At 46.4% G+C, this 18,619-nt stretch overlaps 1 protein-coding gene across 1 annotated transcript; it reads left to right on the forward strand.

The window, feature by feature from the left end:
* Positions 1 to 4,111: 4,111 nt before the first annotated feature.
* On the forward strand, positions 4,112 to 17,340 carry LOC133345582 (gamma-glutamyl hydrolase-like). Its single transcript, XM_061556488.1, has 10 exons — positions 4,112 to 4,271; positions 7,927 to 8,044; positions 8,524 to 8,635; positions 9,074 to 9,124; positions 9,643 to 9,727; positions 11,896 to 12,034; positions 12,642 to 12,748; positions 15,178 to 15,271; positions 15,927 to 16,064; positions 16,947 to 17,340. The coding sequence occupies exons 1-10, from the start codon at positions 4,266 to 4,268 to the stop codon at positions 17,093 to 17,095; spliced, it is 999 nt and encodes a 332-aa protein (XP_061412472.1). The 5' UTR covers positions 4,112 to 4,265; the 3' UTR covers positions 17,096 to 17,340.
* Positions 17,341 to 18,619: the final 1,279 nt, after the last annotated feature.

The raw sequence follows: 18,619 nt of genomic DNA on the forward strand, positions 1-18,619 counted from the left end.
CAACAGCAGCTGCAACAACAACAGCAGCTGAAGCAACAGCAGCTGCAGCAACAACAGCAGCTGCAACAACAACAGCAGCAAGATGGCGGCGGCGTGTGCGGCCGCGTGTGCGTTGTGCTGCATGGGTGTGGGCTGTGCGTGAGAGTGGGTGAGGGTGAGCTGCGTGTGAGTGAGCTGTGTGTGTGTTTAAATTTAGTGTTTTAAAGATGTCAATTCACCTGCTGTGTATCTTACTACTGTCCCTCCCGGCCATATCTAGTGCCACACCCAACTCTACAAACGGCTACCCGCGTTACTTCACGTATTGCTAAATTTGCAACTACACCTGCTAATGAAACAACTTATAGACACTTCTACACTCCATCATTATATCCTTTTAAACCCTATCTTTGTCCCATTACTTCACCAGCACTCCTTCCAAACTTCATTCTGCTCTTAAAAATAACACCATCTGCGAGCTGCTGCTATTCGTCCAAGGTTCGTCGCTCTTCATCCTTTCACAGAAAATACCTGTGCAAACTATTAATTCTACTTTTCTTATTTCTGGGTGGTATTGAGCTTCATCCTGGACCAAATGTAAAGAACTCATATAATTCAGTAGATTTTTCTGGCAGAAAAGGTGTTGGTGTTCTACATGTCAACATCAGAGGGCTTTTGATTAAATTAAGTCAACTAAAACTAGAAGTAGCAAATGTTGACCCGGACATATTTTGCCTAACAGAAACATTTCTCACTCCTGCCGTCAATGACTTGCAGATTACGATTGACAACTACAATCTTTTTCGGCTTGACCGAGGATCTAAAGGAGGTGGAATTGCCATCTATGTTCGTAATACTATTGCATGTTCACCAGCTCACTCCTTGTTTAAAAAATGTTGCTTTGAAGGTCTGGCTCTCAGAATAACTCTCCCTAATAATCAACACATATTGGTAGTGTGCTGCTATAGACCGCCTAGTGGGAAGGATGTTGAAGCTGCATCTGCACTGAGAGAGCTTCTTGGGGGCCTCCCTAAAGGTGAAATAGTTTTAGTGGGTGATCTAAATTGGAATTGGCTAAACCCGCCGGCCGTGGCCACAAATTTTGCAGATGAATTTAACCTGTTTCAATTAATAAATGTCCCCACAAGACCCAACCTAAAAAATCCGGGACAGTCATCTCTGCTTGACGTCCTATTGACAAATGCCCCTCACAATTTCGCACTGACTGGTGTTCTAGGTAATAACCTTAGTGGTCACTCCTTCATTTTTGGGGTGAGATCATCAGCCAGACCCAAAGCCCCCCCTAAATTGGTTGAGAAGCACTCCATGAGACACTTCAGCACTCAGGCATTTACTAATGATGTGCTTCACTCGGATATTGACAAGGTCTGTGATATTCAAAACCTGACTACGGCTTGGGAGATCTTCAGGTACACGTTTCTCCAAATTCTTAATAAACATGCTCCGTTGGTTAAATTTAAAACTAAAGGCAACCGTCCACCATGGTTTGACCCTTTGATTACAAAGCTCATGAAAACTAGGGACAAGGCTTGGGCATGTGCTCAGAAAAGTAATTTGGTCAATGACTGGCTAGAATACAGGATTTTAAGGAATAGATGCGTCAAAAAAATACGACATGCAAAAAATAACTACTTCTCTTCCACTCTCCTTGAATCTCATGGAAATGCCAGGATTTTCTGGAAAACAATCAAATGTATCGAAAAGGCATCCAAAACAGATCATCTGCCCGTTCAGCTTAACCGAAATGGGGAATATTTTTCAGATCCCCAAAAAATAGTTGACAATTTTAACCTTCATTTTTCTGAAGCTGGTACCCTATTTGATAATGTATTGGGAGTCACCCCTGCTCATGCAAATTCCTACACCCCTATCCAAACATTAAGCGAATTTAGTTTTCAGCCAATCCACGAAAGTAATGTTCTGAAACAACTGTCCTACCTCAAAGGGTCCTCCTCTACCGGAGCAGATAGTATTCCCGTCTTTGCTCTACTAAGTGTTGGTCACCTAATATACAAACCTATAGCCCATTTTCACCTGTCCATCAAAGAAGCATCAGTTCCTCTAGAATGGAAACATTCCTATGTTTGTCCACTTCACAAAGGGGGCCCTAAAGATGATCCAAATAACTACCGACCTATCTCAATTTTGTCCCCGTTGATGAAAATTTTTGAAAAATTATTGACCTACCAAATTAGCAGTTTCCTGTCCGCCAACAATCTATTACATCTAAAACAATCTGGGTTTCGAAAAAAATACAGCACCACATCTGCTGCATTAGACTCTCTGAATCACATTTACAGTAGCCTTGATAATAAGCAGTACTGCGCCTGTCTTTTTCTTGACTTGTCCAAAGCTTTTGATACAGTAGACCACAACATCCTGCTTAGTAAAATAAGTTGCCTCGGTTTTTCCGAAAACACAGTAAAATGGTTAAAAAATTACCTCTTTTCTCGCACCCAAACTGTATTCACAGAGGGTTGGAGGTCAAACAGTGTTAAGATAACAAAAGGGGTTCCACAGGGTTCCATTCTCGGCCCCCTCTTGTTCTCTTTTTATGTAAATGACTTGGGCACTGAACTGGATTATTCCAGGGTAAATCTTTTTGCAGATGACACGGTACTAATTACTGCTGGCCGCTCTCCGGATGACGTGATTGCTAAGCTCCAGAGTGATTTCAACAAACTACAACATCAGCTAGTTGCTCTTAAACTAGTCCTAAATCCTGCCAAAACCAAGGTGCTATGCTTCTCACCAGGACTAAAGCGGGAAGTTATTTTCCCCCAATTACATTCCTTAAATAATGATCAAATAGAGCAAGTCAAGATCTATAAGTATCTTGGGGTCATCCTGGATTCAAAACTGAATTTTGAAGATCACATTGATTATATTGGGAAAAAGACAAAAATTAAAATGGGTTTTCTATATCGACACAAGCACTGCTTCCCTCCTATGTTCCGTTTGGAATTGATTAAAGCTACCATACTGCCTCTACTTGATTACTGTGACATTGTGTATAAATCAGCCCCAAGTACTGTACTGAAGAAGCTTGACTCAATGTATCACTCGGCCTTAAGATTTGCATTGAACTGCCCATATAGGACTCACCACTGTGATCTCTACATTGGGTCAAACTTAACATCTCTGAATGTTCGACGGCTTGTGCACCAGATCTTATTTATTCATGATGTACTTGCAAAAAAATCTGCAGATTACCTGCTCAATCTCGTCTCTGTTTCAAAGAACAAATTTGACCTAAGGTCTACACTCATTTACCAGCTTAATATTCCCTATTGCCGTACATATACTGGAGGAAGGGCCTTTGCTATTGATGCCCCCAGGGTCTGGAATGCTGTTGCAAATAAATTGAAACTTGAGTCACTACCTATGAGATCTTCACTCAAAACTGCTCTAGAGGAGTTGTACACCCCTAGCTGCCAGTGCTATTCAGTGACCTAAAATTAAATGTTTCGCTCCGGATGATCGCTACAAAGTATGACCTGTGTTTTGATTTAGTGTGCTGATCTTAAAGGTGCATTGAAAAATGACAATACTCCGATTGATGCTCCTGCTGTTGTGGAGTGACTCATGCAGCCAGCTATGGCTGCAGGGTTTTGGTAGTAGATGTTGTTTATGCCATTTATTGTGAAAATTCCGTCACAGTTCCTATGGTTGCTTTTTCATTGCTTTCATGGCTTTATTTTGGTGATTTCGAAAAGTGTATTGGTTTAGCCATGTTTGTTTGTTGTAGTACAGAGTTAGACTGATGGCCTTAATCTAAGCTGTCTTGTGGTTGTTGTTGTTTGACTTGCATCCCACTGAGATTTTTGCACACAGCGTTGGTGTACGGTGTTTTTTCTGCAATATTTTTGCTGTCTTTTCTTGAATTTTCTGTTTGCACTTAGTCACATATTCACTTTAAGATGTTTTTTGTTCATGTTTTTGTTTTTTGTTTGTTGCGGTTGCACCCGATTCAAGAGCTGAATGGCTCACAGGGCTATACCTAATAATTGAACTTGAACGTGCCCTCGTCAACACGACCACGCAGTGACGGCATCGGACGCAAGGGGGAGCTCGTGTCGCGGACATTGCTTCTCTCTCTCGCTCGCTCGCTCACACGGGGAGGGAGAGAGACACGGGGAGGGAGTTGCTTTGCCTGGGACGAGCACTTAAGGGGGAGAAGGAACCCCGGATACCCCACACACACACACACACAGCGATAACGGACGGTGTCTCATCGTCATCGGCAGCATCGGCGCTCCTGGACGATGCACGTGAGTCGGACGAGGACGACGACCTGTGTTTGTTTGTCTGTCTGTCGTCATCCAATGACGAGCGAGCGTTGTGTGTCGGCTTTGCTCGCCGTCGGCTTCCGCTAATGCGCTCGATCGCCCTTCTGCGTCAATGAGATCGTAACGCAGTCGTTCTCGTGTGTGTGTGTCGGTGTGTAAACCTCGTGTGCGGGGAGCGGTGGGATAGCGGTTAGCGCTACGAACCCGGCGAACGGGTGTTCGATTCCCGCTCACGGCCAAACACACCCAGTGACGATTGTCTGAACCGGTCCCGGGCCCTCCCCTAGGTCGACTCGGCCTCAAATGAGTGCGGCGTGTAAACATTGCCACTGGGGAGACAAAGGCGGTCGGGCGTGGTGCTCGCTATAACAGCACTTGCCCCTCCAGTCTGTCGAGGCTACACGGGGGACCTTTGTCTTTGTGCGCGTGAGCGTTGTCGCACTGCGCTACGATGCCGATCAATGGACCTCGGTTCGAATCCCGCCTCCGGCTATAACCCCTCGGTGATTGATTATCGAACTGATTGTCATGCGGCACCGACCAGCGAGGTGAAGTATGGCCCAACGGGGCCCAACGGGGCCCACGACCGAGGCGACGTGCAGACGGAGCCTCGTCCTCCAGCAGTGGATTGGCACGGGGCTGAGAGCTACCATCGTTGTGGACCCTATATGAGAAAGGGGTTATATAGTGTGTGGTGTGTCTGTGTGTGTGGTGTGGTGTGTGTGGCGTGTGTGTGGTGGTGTGTGTGGCGTGGTGTGTGGCGTGGTGTATGTGGTTGTGTGTGTGTGGCGTGTGTGTGGTGTGTGTGTGTGTGGTGTGTGTGGCGTGGTGTGTGTGTGGCGTGGTGTGTGTGTGGCGTGGTGTGTGTGTGGCGTGTGTGTGGTGTGTGGTGGGGTGTGTGGCGTGTGTGGTGTGGTGTGATGTGGTGTGTGTGTGGTGTGATGTGGTGTGTGTGTGGTGTGGCGTGGTGTGTGTGGGTGGGTGGCGTGGTGTGGGTGGGTGGCGTGGTGTGTGGTGTGTGTGGCGTGTGATGTGTGTGGCGTGGTGTGTGTGGTGTGTGGGTGGGTGGGTGGCGTGGTGTGTGTGTGGTGTGTGTGATGTGTGTGGCGTGATGTGTGTGTGGTGGTGTGTGACGTGTGTGGTTTGGTGTGATGTGTGTGTGGTGTGTGTGACGTGGTGTGTGTGGTGTGGTGTGGCGTGGTGTGAGTGGCGTGTGGTGTGTGTGAGTGTGGTGGTGTGTGTGTGGTGTGGCGTGGTGTGTGTGGCGTGTGGGTGTGTGTGGCGTGTGTGGTGTGGTGTGGCGTGGGGTGGGTGGGTGGCGTGGTGTGTGGTGTGTGTGGCGTGGTGTGTGTGTGGCGTGTGTGGTGTGATGTGTGTGGTGTGATGTGTGTGGTGGTGTGGTGTGTGTGGCGTGGTGGTGTGTGTGGTGTGTGTGTGGTGTGTGTGTGTGGCGTGGTGTGTGTGATGTGTGTGTGGTGTGTGTGGCGTGTGGGTGTGGTGTGGCGTGGTGTGTGTGATGTGTGTGTGGTGTGTGTGTGGTGTGGTGTGGTGGTGTGTGTGGTGTGTGTGGTGTGTGTGTGGTGTGTGTGGCGTGTGTGGCTTGGTGGTGTGTGTGGTGTGTGTGGCGTGGTGTGTGTGTGGTGTGTGTGTGGCGTGGGGTGTGTGGCGTGTGGGTGTGGTGTGGTGTGTGTGGCGTGTGTGGTGTGGCGTGGTGTGTGTGGGTGGGTGGCGTGGTGTGTGGTGTGTGTGGCGTGATGTGGTGTGTGGCGTGTGATGTGTGTGGCGTGGTGTGTGTGGTGTGGGATGTGTGGTGGTGTGTGTGTGGTGTGTGTGTGGTGTGGCGTGGTGTTTGTGTGGCTGGTGTGTGGGTAGTGTGGCGTGGTGTGATGTGTGTGGCGTGGTGTGTGACGTGGTGTGTGTGGTTGTGTGTGTGTGGCGTGTGTGTGGTGTGTGTGTGGGTGGTGTGTGACGTGGTGTGTGTGGCGTGGTGTGTGGCGTGGTGTGTGTGGTTGTGTGTGTGTGGCGTGGTGTGTGGCGTGATGTATGTGGTTGTGTGTGTGTGGCGTGTGTGTGGTGTGTGTGTGTGTGGTATGTGTGTGGTGTGGTGTGGTGTGTGTGACGTGGTGTGTGTGGTTGTGTATGTGTGGCGTGGTGTGTGGCGTGGTGTGTGTGGTTGTGTGTGTGTGGCGTGGTGTGTGGCGTGGTGTATGTGGTTGTGTGTGTGTGGCGTGTGTGTGGTGTGTGTGTGTGTGTGATGTGTGTGGTGGTGTGGGTGTGGTGTGTGTGGCGTGGTGGTGTGTGTGGTGTGTGTGTGGCGTCGTGTGTATGGGGTGGGTGGTGTGTGTGGCGTGGTGGTGTGGTGTATGTGTGGCGTGGTGTGTGTGTGGTGTGGTATGATGTGTGTGGTGTGTGTGGCGTGGTGGTGTGTGTGTGGTGTGTATGTGGTGTGTGTGGTGTGTGTGGTGTGTGTGGCTTGGTGTGTGTGGTGTGTGTGGTGTGTGTGGCGTGTGGTGGGGTGTATGTGGTGTGTGTGGCGTGGTGTAGGTGGTGTGTATGTGGGGTGTGTGGTGTGTGTGACGCACTTAACTCCCAAATCCCAACAACCCGTGTGGGCTCAACGTGTGATCTCTCTCTGTGTGTGCCTGGTGTCAGGCACTGCGTCAGGAACCAGGCGAGGCATTCGATTGCCGCTCACGGCTTACATCAGTGGCGAATATGTGAATCGGTCCCATGGGTCTCCCCTTGCTCGACTCGGCCATAAATAAGTATTATTTATTACTGTACAAATGGTGCTATTATGAACTGAAGTTAATATCCTGGCCACGGATAAGCCTCGATGATAGGTGGCGTTTAACCTGATTCCCCCAAACGCACTCAGAGTGGATCTCCGTACATAATACACATTAGTCGCTTATTAATTATTCTCATATCGAACAGACTCAAGACTTTTTATTTCAGCCGGTCAAGGCCCTATTGAGCGAGGCAGCTCTCTTCCGAGGACGATCACATACCTGTCAACCCCTTATCAGTGCCCCAACTTATTACAGACCCATTCAGAGACCTAATTGGTCACCCCGTGGCCTTATACATCTCAACGTTCATCCTACAACGTCCCATCACAAGGGAGAAACACAAAAACTACATTTTGCTCGTATTGAAACGGCTGTACGCCGTATGGACCTGAAAGCTCAATTTACCTGCACATGAATACGGGGTAAACCGTGTGGGTTGACAGGTATCCGATCGCAGCCCGAGGCCAAGTTGGTAGTTACAGGACACTGCACGGAGAGGATGTGCAAAAGCGAACGCCGTTCACACAAAGCGCTCGCAGAAACTTACCGCAAACAGGATAACGAATAAGAGTGCTCGAATGTATCATCAAAAACAGTATGCAAAACACACATTTTTCCCCGCTAAGATATAACAAATAAATGACTACAACAATTTAAAAACCGTACAAATTTCGCCACGGGAAATACGGGACACCCTTTATATGGCCGTGTGCGTGTAAGCAAACTCGCCGCGTATAATGGAACTTACGCACACCTGGGCTCGTGTCGGTTCATTAAAAAAAAAAATTGGTGAGTTCGTTTGACACGGCGGTTTTTGCGCGCGGGTCTCTGTTTTGTTCACGCAGGACAACAGCGTGGCCCGCTGTGCCGTGCTGTTCTCGGCGCTCGCCGCACTCCTCTCGGCCGTTCTCAGCGCTCCGACTGGCCCCGCACGAAAGGGCGTCAATGACAGACCCATCATCGGCAAGTGCTTACACTACCCATCATCGTCTTCGTCGTCGTAATCGTCGTCTATTAGTCACGCCGCTTGAATGCCACGTCACTTTCATTTTTAGAAAACATATTAATCTGTAAATGCCGTTTATAGTCACCATTTTACCCAATTTATGGTTTAGCCGAGACAAAAAAAAACAAGAGCTTTACAGATTTGCGTATTTAACATAACTACTCCTACTGCATTATCATATACACATAGATGACTGAATGCATGTATGTATGTTGAACTCTGCACGCGCCGTTGGGATGTCACCGCCACTTGGTGGCGAATGACGTTTGTTGTTGCTCAACTTCTTTTGGACCATACGTAGCCAACTGCTCATCGGAGGTGCGGGAGTGAGTGCGTGAGTGCGTGAGTGCTCGTAGCGCAGTGCGCTTGAGTGTGCACACCGTTACGTCTACGTGTGATTCAAAGTCGGTGAAGTCCGTCTGTTTCTGCCGTGCAGGTATTCTCTCCCAAGCTGTGTTCCCGGCTAGCACGCAGTTTGGAGAGTCCTACATCGCGGCTTCATACGTCAAGTACATAGAGTCTGCCGGCGCCCGGGTTGTGCCCATTCGGTGAGGATCTCGTTGTCGTCACCATCATCATCAGCCATGCTCTATCCATTGTTGGATGAAGAGGCCTCCACTAGAGAGGGCTCTAGACAGCCCCTCTCGAGAAGAGGGAATTTTGGCCTACACTTGCAGTGCTGGACAGACGTCTTGCAAGAGATGCTTTTGTCTAACAACTCATAAGTCCATGTCTCAGGTCTGATAGCCAGATCAGTGCCTCCGCTGAATTTAACCGAGGTACACAACGTTTCGCAATGTCCCAGTCAAGTCAAGTTTATTTCTTGTAACCAGGTGAAAACTCGAGGACAGGATGAGTCTCATTAGCAAAAGTGACCGGAGTCACCCTCTCTGGTTCATGGTCTGGTCAGGTTCTTAAACAGTCGATGGCCGTTTGCCGTTTCCTTTCACATGACCTGTAAATGTTTGTGTTTTTCCCCCATCCAGGAACGACTTGTCTGATGCAGAGCTGAAAACACTGTTCAGTTACCTCAACGGGTAATCATTACACTTGAGTTTTAAAGCAACTAAATTCCGGATCACGTGTGTTTCAGATTCTATCCGTAAGGTTTCTGTGGTGTTGGCAAATACTAGGCCTGCCACAATTCATACAATGATTAGATGAAGCGTCACGATTAAAATCAAGAAGTGATTAGTTTCATTTCGTTTTTACGATGCCAATTGTATTGTTTATTATGCGTTTCTCTCTCTGTCTCTGTGCAGTTTAGTTTGCTCGATTAACACACATAACACGATCGTATAATGAGTACAAAAGTAAACAATCCGATCTTAAACGCACGATTCACTGCATATGTCGTGAGCGTAACATTCTGTTATTTTAGTAATCTATGCAGAAATGGACTCATTTGTTACAACGGGACAGTGTGTGTGTGGATTATAAGCAGCGTTTGGGAGTGCCGTGTCTGTGGTGTCAACCAACACATCTCAGAGTCAAATAACTTCGAGCAGTATATATATAATAAATAATTTACCAATGTGTGATTTGCATTTCAAAGGGTGCTTTTCCCTGGCGGTGCTGTTGACCTGAAAACGTCTGGTTACGCAAAAGCTGCCAGGCTTTTGTTTGATCTTGCACTCAAGGTGGGTCACGTGGCGCGCTTGTGTCTTTGTGTATCACTGGGGGGAGCGGCAGTGTAGCGGTTAACGCACCGAGCTACGAATCTAGCAACCCAAGAGTTCGATTCCGGCTCATGGCCACCAACAACAGTGACGTCTGAACCGGTCGGGGCCTTCTCCCCTAGATCAACTCGGCGTCAAATGAGTATCTGGTGCGGTGTGTAAACATCTCCACTGGGGAGACAAAGGCTGTTGGGAGTGGTGTTGGCCATCCACTCCTTCGTGTGTTGTACCGACCTTCAAGTTCAAGTTCATTTATTAGGTATAGCCCTGTGAGCCATTCGGCTCTTGAATCGGGTGCAACCAAAACAAACAAAAAACAAAAACACGAACAAAAACATCTTAAAGTGAATATGTGACTGAGTGCAAACAGAAAATCCAAGAAAAGACAGCAAAATCATAGGTGCTCGCAAAAAGTACTTGCCCCAATGTATTTTAAGGCTATAAGGGGGATCTTTGTCTTGTGTGCAGGTATACGAGTAAAAAATTCCCACGAAACAAACAGCAATCTCGCACGAACCGTGTGCTTTGTTTAACATACAAAACACGTGATTTGGGCATCAGGGTTGACGCAGTGGAAACAATTGGCGCCTGCACAGCAAGAAGGACCCGGGTTCGATTCCTGACTCGGGCACCCTTCTGTGTGGAGTTTGTATATTCTCCCCCCTTATCTGAATGAATTTTCCTCTGGGTTCTCTGATTTCCTCCCATAGGTAGAAGGAAGGGTAAAAACATACACTGTCAGTGGTATTGGGTAAACATCACAATGCAGGACCTTCCTTAAAATAAGAGTCTTGAGCCTAAGTGTGGCTGTCCTGGGTAAATAATGTTTATTATTGTTATTTACATACATTGTTGCAACATGTTGACTTGATGTTGCCCTCGGATTAAGATTTTTTTTTTTCACGCCAGCGATGGCAGACATTTCGTCATCGTCGTAATCAGCATCTCCTGCCTTTTACTGTTACCTGAGAAGCAAATTAACACACCTTTTTGAGATTGAGTAAAAAAATGTGTTTCCTGCATCTGCGCGTGGTTTGAACAAAGACGTAAGGGCACTGCCCGCTCACTCTTTGTGTTGTAACGCTCAACAACAACAACCGCCAATCGCCACTAAGTGGCGGTGACGTCACCACGACGCTTGTGCCAGGCTATGTGCTCCTTGAGGCCACGTTAAATGTCGAACGCCCGCTGGCAGGTGGTCACCGGGCAGACCCAGGTGCCACAGGTCGACTGTAATGCTCAGGCACATCGCGCACACACACACACACCACTCAAGTGCAATGAAAAGCCTATGAGTGCCGAAAACAGACAAGCATTAACGGCGCTCATTAAACACCCACGGTTGCCTATTCCGCGTTGTGATAAATGTTACAGACCAGATTCACGCGCTCCTGAAATGGCCAAAACTCCTGCAATGACATTTTTACTTGTTTTGTGTAAACCAGAACAAAAATAATTCGGTGGGGGAGTGTGTCAAGCGAACGTACGCAGGTGGGGGGAGGGGGGTGTAAATAGTACGCGTGCGTACAGGGAGAGGGGTAAAGTTTTGACATTTTTGCGTACGTACTAAATGGAGGGCCCCTTAGAGTATTTGCCTGCTACAAATTTCCATATGATAATCAGCCACTTTGTTGGACTCTCATTTGTGGATAGGTTGCTTCAGCCTTGCCTGGTGAAAAAAAAATAGATTATTAGTTTAGCTTATATAAGTTAAACTTTGAACATTCTCCTCTGCTGCCCCCAATGTCTGGAACATCCGTCCCACTCCCCATTCATGCTGCAGACTCCTCACCTATTCAAGCGGCAGACTCAGAGACCTGCATTCTCTTCTCTGCATCTGACCGACTGCCTCTCTCAATAAAATAAATATACCTACTGTCCGGGACCACACTTTTCGTAAAGTACGTGAACCACAGTGCTACAAACCCCATTCCTGCACTGTACTTATATGTTTCCCACCTTAATAAACCTTGCACCAACCAGCATGGTGAAGCTATGGTCAAAATAACTTCCAAGACGCAGGGAGACCCTCATCCAGCGATGGATTGATGGGACTGAACGTGTAGATACTGGTCACAGTACCCGTGTGTGATTCATGTTGTGTGGGTGTGTGTGTGTGTGTGTAACAGGCAAATGATAACAATGACTACTTTCCTATTTGGGGAACGTGCTTGGGGTTTGAGGAGCTGAGCATCCTTATCAGTGGAGAAAACCTGCTGACGCACACCAACACGAGCAACAACGCCATGCCATTGGTCTTCACCAAAGGTGAGGCCCACAGACCGACACAAACAGAGATCCTCCTGTAGCCGTACAGACTGTTGAGGCAAAGTGCCATTTAGCGAGCACCTATTAAGCCGGGCGGCGGTGGCGCACGGCTGCAATCCAGCACGGTGGAGGCGAGGGTTGGTAGATCGCACAGATGTTGCGAAAATCCCTTACCGTGGGCGTTGAGGTGCCAAACCGTGGCTCTCCAGGAGAAGACGGCGCAGCAAAGTGTAGACTATTATCATCTGTTCCATCTTTATGGGATAGAGTGTTACCCCCTTGCAGGCGTGAGTTTTCTCCTGGTGCTCCGGTTTTCTGCCACGCGTATAAAGACTTATTAATTAGCTGAAAACATCTTAATTTGGCGAGGACTGCAGAGCTTGGGCAATTGTTGACACCGGCTCACCGCCTGGTTGCCTTCGCGCTCATCTGTGGTTTCTCGGTGATCGTGAGAAGCAATTTGCGTGAACGATCTAATGTGCTGCCGCAGTCGCTTAGCGAATGCAACGTGGCGATGTCTGCGTATTAGCAGAACAAAGTTCGGAAGCGACGATAGCACGATGACAGTAAATTGACCCTTAATTTTTTTTCGTACCAAATTGCACAGATGCAAAGGAGAGCCGTCTATTCCGGAATTTTCCCACGGAGGTGATGCACGCACTCAAAACGAAACCCATCACAGCCAACTTCCATCACTGGTCCCTCTCGACGAAGGTAAGTGGTGCAACATTTAGTTCCGCGTATTTCCCAATGCAGTAACTTTGCTGGCGACTACGTTTGACGAGAATGTATTACAGGGTGTTTTAAAAAGATGGACCCCATTTAAAAGCAGCATATTTCACGATGGCAGCATGTTACAATTACACAAAAAGTTACAAACGGTTTAATGAGTTATCAAATTTTACTAACCATTTTATAAATGCTCTATGTGCCCTCCACCTGCTGTACGGACAACATCGAGATGATAGTTGAATTCGTCCCAAACGCCTCTCAAAGTGTCTCCTTACACTGAAGTCACCGCTACCATGATTCTGTTTTTGAGGTCATCCAGATTAGTCGCTAATGGTGGCACAAAAACACGGCCTTTGACGTATCCCCACAAGAAAAAGTCGCAGGGTGTGATGTCTGTGGATCTAGGGGGCCAAGAGTGTAGCGCCAAGTCTTGGGGTCCCGTGCGACCTATCCAACGTTGAGGAAGTGTGTCTTGCGAATGACTGAGGCTAGGGGCTGTTTGTGCGCTGGGAAAGGCATCTAGCGGTAATCATTTGAAACTCTATGCCCGGCCCTTTCAAGTGGTAAGAGTTTCATTCATGGGCGGTTCATGGTTGCAGAGATATAGCGATTTAAAGTCGGGTCGTTTAGTTTGCTTTTTATATCACGCCGATCATTGTGCACATTTCAACTCGCAATCGCTGAGGAAACCACAGACGACCTGGAAGGCAGCAAGGCGGCGAGCTGGTGCCAACATGTGTCCAAGCTCTGCGGTTCTCTATTAACTAAGAAGTTTCAGCTAATTAGTCGGGTTTTTAACATGTGGGAGGTAAACCGGAGCATCCTAAGAAAACCCAACACTGCATCCCATACAAAAGCGACAGATTCTATTAGTCCGCTTATTGCTCTACCGAGTTCTCCTGGCAAGCCAGGAGTATCGTCTCTTCGACACCGACGGGAAGGGAGTTCCACAGCATTTGTGTGATCCACCAACCCTCTATGCCTCCACTGTTTTTGTATCACAGGCGAACACCACCATTTTATTGGTATCTTGATCAACAGTACAATAGTTCTAGATTTGAAGCTTTCGTGACTGCAAGGATTCATACTCTTCGGTTTTTTCGGTAAAGTCACGTAGGTAAAAATAATAATATAAATAGAATTATATTAAATGAAATTAAATCAATTAAATCACAACGTTTCGGAGGCAACACAAGTCTCCATCTTAATTGATTAAGACTAGTTGAATTAGTTACTAGTTACAATAGTTGAATGCGCAAAAGGGGTTTCCGATATTCTCCGCGGGTCATCGACAGAGTGAGTAGTAGAATGAAGGAAAGAAGAGAGAGGGGGGGGGGTGCAGGATATGACGGAACAGAAAGAGAAGGAAAGGGTGGTGGCAAGGCCAGGCTCATCGTCATTAGCCATGTTCAGTCCACTGCTGGATGAAGGCCTCCCCAAGCCAACGCCTCCTCACACGAACCCGCAATGTTAACGACCCACCTTGCACCTGCATGCGAGCTGATTTCATTGCTCCATCACCTTCTCCGACTTCCCCTCAGACCTCTGATTAGCACGGTTGGCTACGTATCGTGCAAAAGAAGTTCAACATACGTACATACAGGCACATTCCATTCCTAGGCCACCACTTATTTATTCTTGACCATTTCCTGGGTAAAGAATAATAATTATAAAATCCCTTTTATGGATGTATCCTGCCCAAGCCCACTTACACATTTCTTCACGGTTTAAATGATGGAATTAACCTGCTTGTGATCTCAAATCCATGCTTTCTTCTCTCTGTCTCGCGGTGTAATGTCAATCATGCAAGCATTTGTTAAAATGAAATTAATAGTATTTATTTAAACGGTTTGAATGATCTCATTAACCTATGTATGTTCTCTCATCCATGTGTTCCTATATAAATCAGTCAATTTAATTCTAAGATCATTCACTATATTGTTAAAAAAAAGTTTTGCTGGCTGGCTCGCGGGCAGTAGGGCAATTGCGCGGTAGTGACGTCATCACACACATCTGGGTGGTGACCTTACGCCTGCACCCCGGCAAATGCACAGGCAGTGCTAGTCACGCTGAATATGTATTATTATCCTGTCTAACTCAAAAAATGTTATTGTGAATAATATTGGTCGCCAAATCCTACATGTTAAATTAAACATAAGTGTTGACAAAAAAATATCGGTACAGCAAAGAACTATACTCTTAGCTTTTTTCGGTAAAGTCACGTAGGTAAAAAATGAAATTATTTCATTTTTATTCATTTTAATTTCATTTTTTTTACCTACGTGACTTTACCGAAAAAACTAAGAGTATGAATCCTTGCAGTCACGAAAGCTTCAAATCTAGAAGCAAAGAACTATGTTGTTCAATATGTGTATAGGCAGCTAACCATTGTGGCATTTACTCTCATGCAGAACTTCACAGCCAATGAGAAGCTTAAGTCGTTTTACCGCGTGATCTCGGTGAACACCGATTCCACCGGTGTCGAATTTATCTCCACAATGGAAGGTAAACGTGCAGCAACCGCAGGACCTGGCAGATGGCAGGGAGTGTTGTTTGTATGTGTGTATGTATGTTGGACTTCTTCTGCACCGTATGTAGCCAACCGTGCTAAACGGAGGTGCGTTGCTTGGCGAGGTATGGTGGCATCAACGGTTTTGGCCACGATGATCAATCATGGGGGTAGTATGAACATATTTCACCACGCTGGTTATTACGGGTTGGTGAATTGGGGGGTGGGAGCAGGACCGGTTCAGATATCACTCGTCGCTGATGTTAACCGTGGCTGGGAATCAAACTCAGGTCGCTGAGCTCATAGCGCAGTGAGTTCATCACGTCATCACGGCACCACAGCATATCCCTATGCCTTTACAAGCCCCAGAGTGAATCATTAATACAACCAAAGGCTTCTCCATTAACTACTCATCCGTCCATCACATGATAGGAGGCTAATGAGTGCCAGAGTTTTGGCAGCATAGGTTGTGAATGAAGAGGGTGATGAGATCCGGAGTTCAGCTGTACCAGTTGAGAAGGAGGGGAGTGATGAGTTCTAGAATTGTATGGGAAGACTTGCATCTGAATTCCAGGCTTTGGCTGCGACGTAACAGCACAGCAATACTGCACCCACTGTGTCGCGCTGACCCCTGTTACGTTGTGTGTGCAGCCTTCAAGTATCCGGTGTATGGAGTGCAGTGGCACCCAGAGAAAAACCCCTTTGAGTGGAGCATCAAGCTGCAGAACCCCCACTCGATAGACGCCATTCGCGCTGCCTTCTACATGGGGGACTTCTTTGTGAATGAAGGTGTGTCTGCCTGCCTTTTTCCTCCCCGTCGCTAAATCGCGTCGCTAAATTATATACGCCACTTATAGGTTGTACCAAACAACGGTGAGAATTACAGCTCCATTATCCTCTTATCCCATGTAAATACATTGTTTTACGGAGATAATTTGTTGAGAGAATAAGATTGTGCGTGTCGGAATTGATCGTTTACAGTTTCTGCATATTTTAGTTGGTTCGTATGACACGTGCAGCCATTGGAGGTGCTACATTCGCCAGTAAAAAATATATACTTGAGTCGAGTTCACAATGAATCATGATCGTTGAATGCTAAGAATTGTTCGAGCTGGACAAATTAGTGTTTGAAAGCTGTTGGATCAATATGAAAGACATTTGACTTACCCTCTACTCTGAACAACCTGTTTTAGATAAGAGACATACCTTGAGTTATTTAAAACTGCAACAAAGATGAGCTGCACACAACTAGGTGCTTGTTACAGTTTTAAACCACATTTTCCCTTGGGCTGAAATGTCAGCTGAGTGTGATAACATTCGAGACATATTGCTGGGTTTTGTGTGTTTTCGACATTTTATCGTACAACTCGCGCATGAGTTGCAGCCCAGTATAAATGCGAACATGCGCCTGCAGTGCAAACTTGCTTAGCAATGAGTTGAACATTTTCCACACCCCGGCTGTATTCAAGTTGATAAAGGCAACCTTTTTTCACCATGGAATGGCTAGTTTTAAATCTTAGTTGTATGCGTAACCCATGGTAATATAGCAGTCGCAATGTGATTACCATTCTTCAATCGTTTTTTTTTTCCCCTCTTGATCTTCGGTTTTCTCGGGTTAACGCGACAGTATTGGCTTAGGCTCATCGCGTGTTTTGCTTTTGAAATCTGCAGCTCGCAAGAACTTCCACAAATTCCCAACTGAGGCGATGGAATCAAAGGCTCTCATCTACAACTACAATGCCGTCTACACAGGGAACATATCCACCTTCTCGCAGAAGTATTTTTTCAATCATAGCGAACCTCACCAGCTACTCTTGTAATAGCACACGCAGGGAAATGTTGGTGTGTTTTTTTGGTGCATTAGCATATTGTTGAGAATGGATCTTAATATAAAGAAACTGCTTCGTGTTCGTATTTTAATTAATTAAATTGCTTGAATACTTCAAATTACTTTACACGATTTAAGAATGTTACCCGATTGTTAATGACTGTATGTCCATCTTCAGTCTGTAGTTTGAAGTTCTATGTAAATTTTTATTTCAAAAATAAAACACAAATAAACAGGGCCCTTGGTACGTGTATCATTGAGTGAATTTTGTGACAACTTTCATAATTTACGTTTACCATTCGACATAAAGAACAGTCTGTTATAGAATGCTTTTGGGTGCCATAAAACGGCACTACATAATGAACCCAGATGAGGCAAAGTAAAAGTTGATTTGCCCAAGTTTGCTGCGAGATACTAAAACTCCATAACATCATGGCTCATCATCAACTTCAGGCCAAGGGATCTTGTTTTCTCATCTGTGTGACCATTTCAAAACGTGGACGTTTCTTCCTTGTCATGTCTTGGATATGCAAGGCATTACACAGGAGAAACGTACCAAAACCACTCCAGCACTGAAGAAGATCCAATCAGGGAATCCATCAAGCAAGGACAAGCTATGAAGGAATGAGTCTCCTGCCTGGACTGCACGTGCAGCCACATCTAGGTTGTGTTGTGTCAAAGTATCAACACTGCACTTGGCTTGCAAATACCTGACAAATAGGCTGTGGCTGAGCACACACCAGGGCACCGGCTGTGGGTCAACTTCAACAAAGTGATGGTTCTAAGACGACCAACAACAATTTATAAGTGTCATCCAGGAAGCGATACAAATGACAGACTTATCTGGAAAGCTGTGCTTAAGGGTTTATGAATAACGTAACCTCCAAAAACCCGCAACGCTGAAAAGTCTTGGCCAGGATATGACAATCCATCTGTTTAGCTAACGAATGTTGAGATTTCTGTTTCCTTCCAAATGAAGCATAGCATTAGCCGGCCTACGTCAGAGTCGAGCCAGTCGGCATCAAGAACCGGCAACACCATCAGCAGCAGGAAATTCTATACGATCGAGGGAGAAGTAAGCTGCTAAATTCAGTTCCTGAAAAAACTCCCAGCATGTGGAGTGAAATGTCAGCCATCATGCCAAACAACACACGGTACAAGCTGATAAAACATCGAGGGGCAATACAACACAATTGTAAAAACCTACGCTGTGCCTCAATTGGCTGGATCACCTAAATGTGAGTGGTGCATTACCCTTGATGGGTATCTTCACCAACTCGTACTCACCAATGTGAATAACTGTATATCATCCCCTCAATGAAAATGTAGCCTGAAGCCTGGTCCCCAATCACTTTCAAATCTAATTTCATCATTCTAGATGACAGCAGGGTAGGTGTCAGCAGTGTTGGCCATAACAACAGGAGATGCCTTTTTTCATTTGACCATTGATAGATTGTGCAGACTTTTACCTTAAGCATGAAACCTTGTCGAATTGTGGACATTAAAATAATGGGAC

Source organism: Lethenteron reissneri, chromosome 22, assembly GCF_015708825.2.
Source record: "Lethenteron reissneri isolate LAM-NWPU_2019-01 chromosome 22, ASM1570882v1, whole genome shotgun sequence".
In the NCBI taxonomy this organism is placed as follows: domain Eukaryota; kingdom Metazoa; phylum Chordata; class Hyperoartia; order Petromyzontiformes; family Petromyzontidae; genus Lethenteron; species Lethenteron reissneri.

Coding starts and splice junctions, on each gene's coding strand:
- LOC133345582 (XM_061556488.1), top strand. Junction 8,045..8,523: donor CAATGACAGACCCATCATCG/GCAAGTGCTTAC, acceptor TCTGCCGTGCAG/GTATTCTCTCCCAAGCTGTG. Junction 8,636..9,073: donor GCCCGGGTTGTGCCCATTCG/GTGAGGATCTCG, acceptor TCCCCCATCCAG/GAACGACTTGTCTGATGCAG.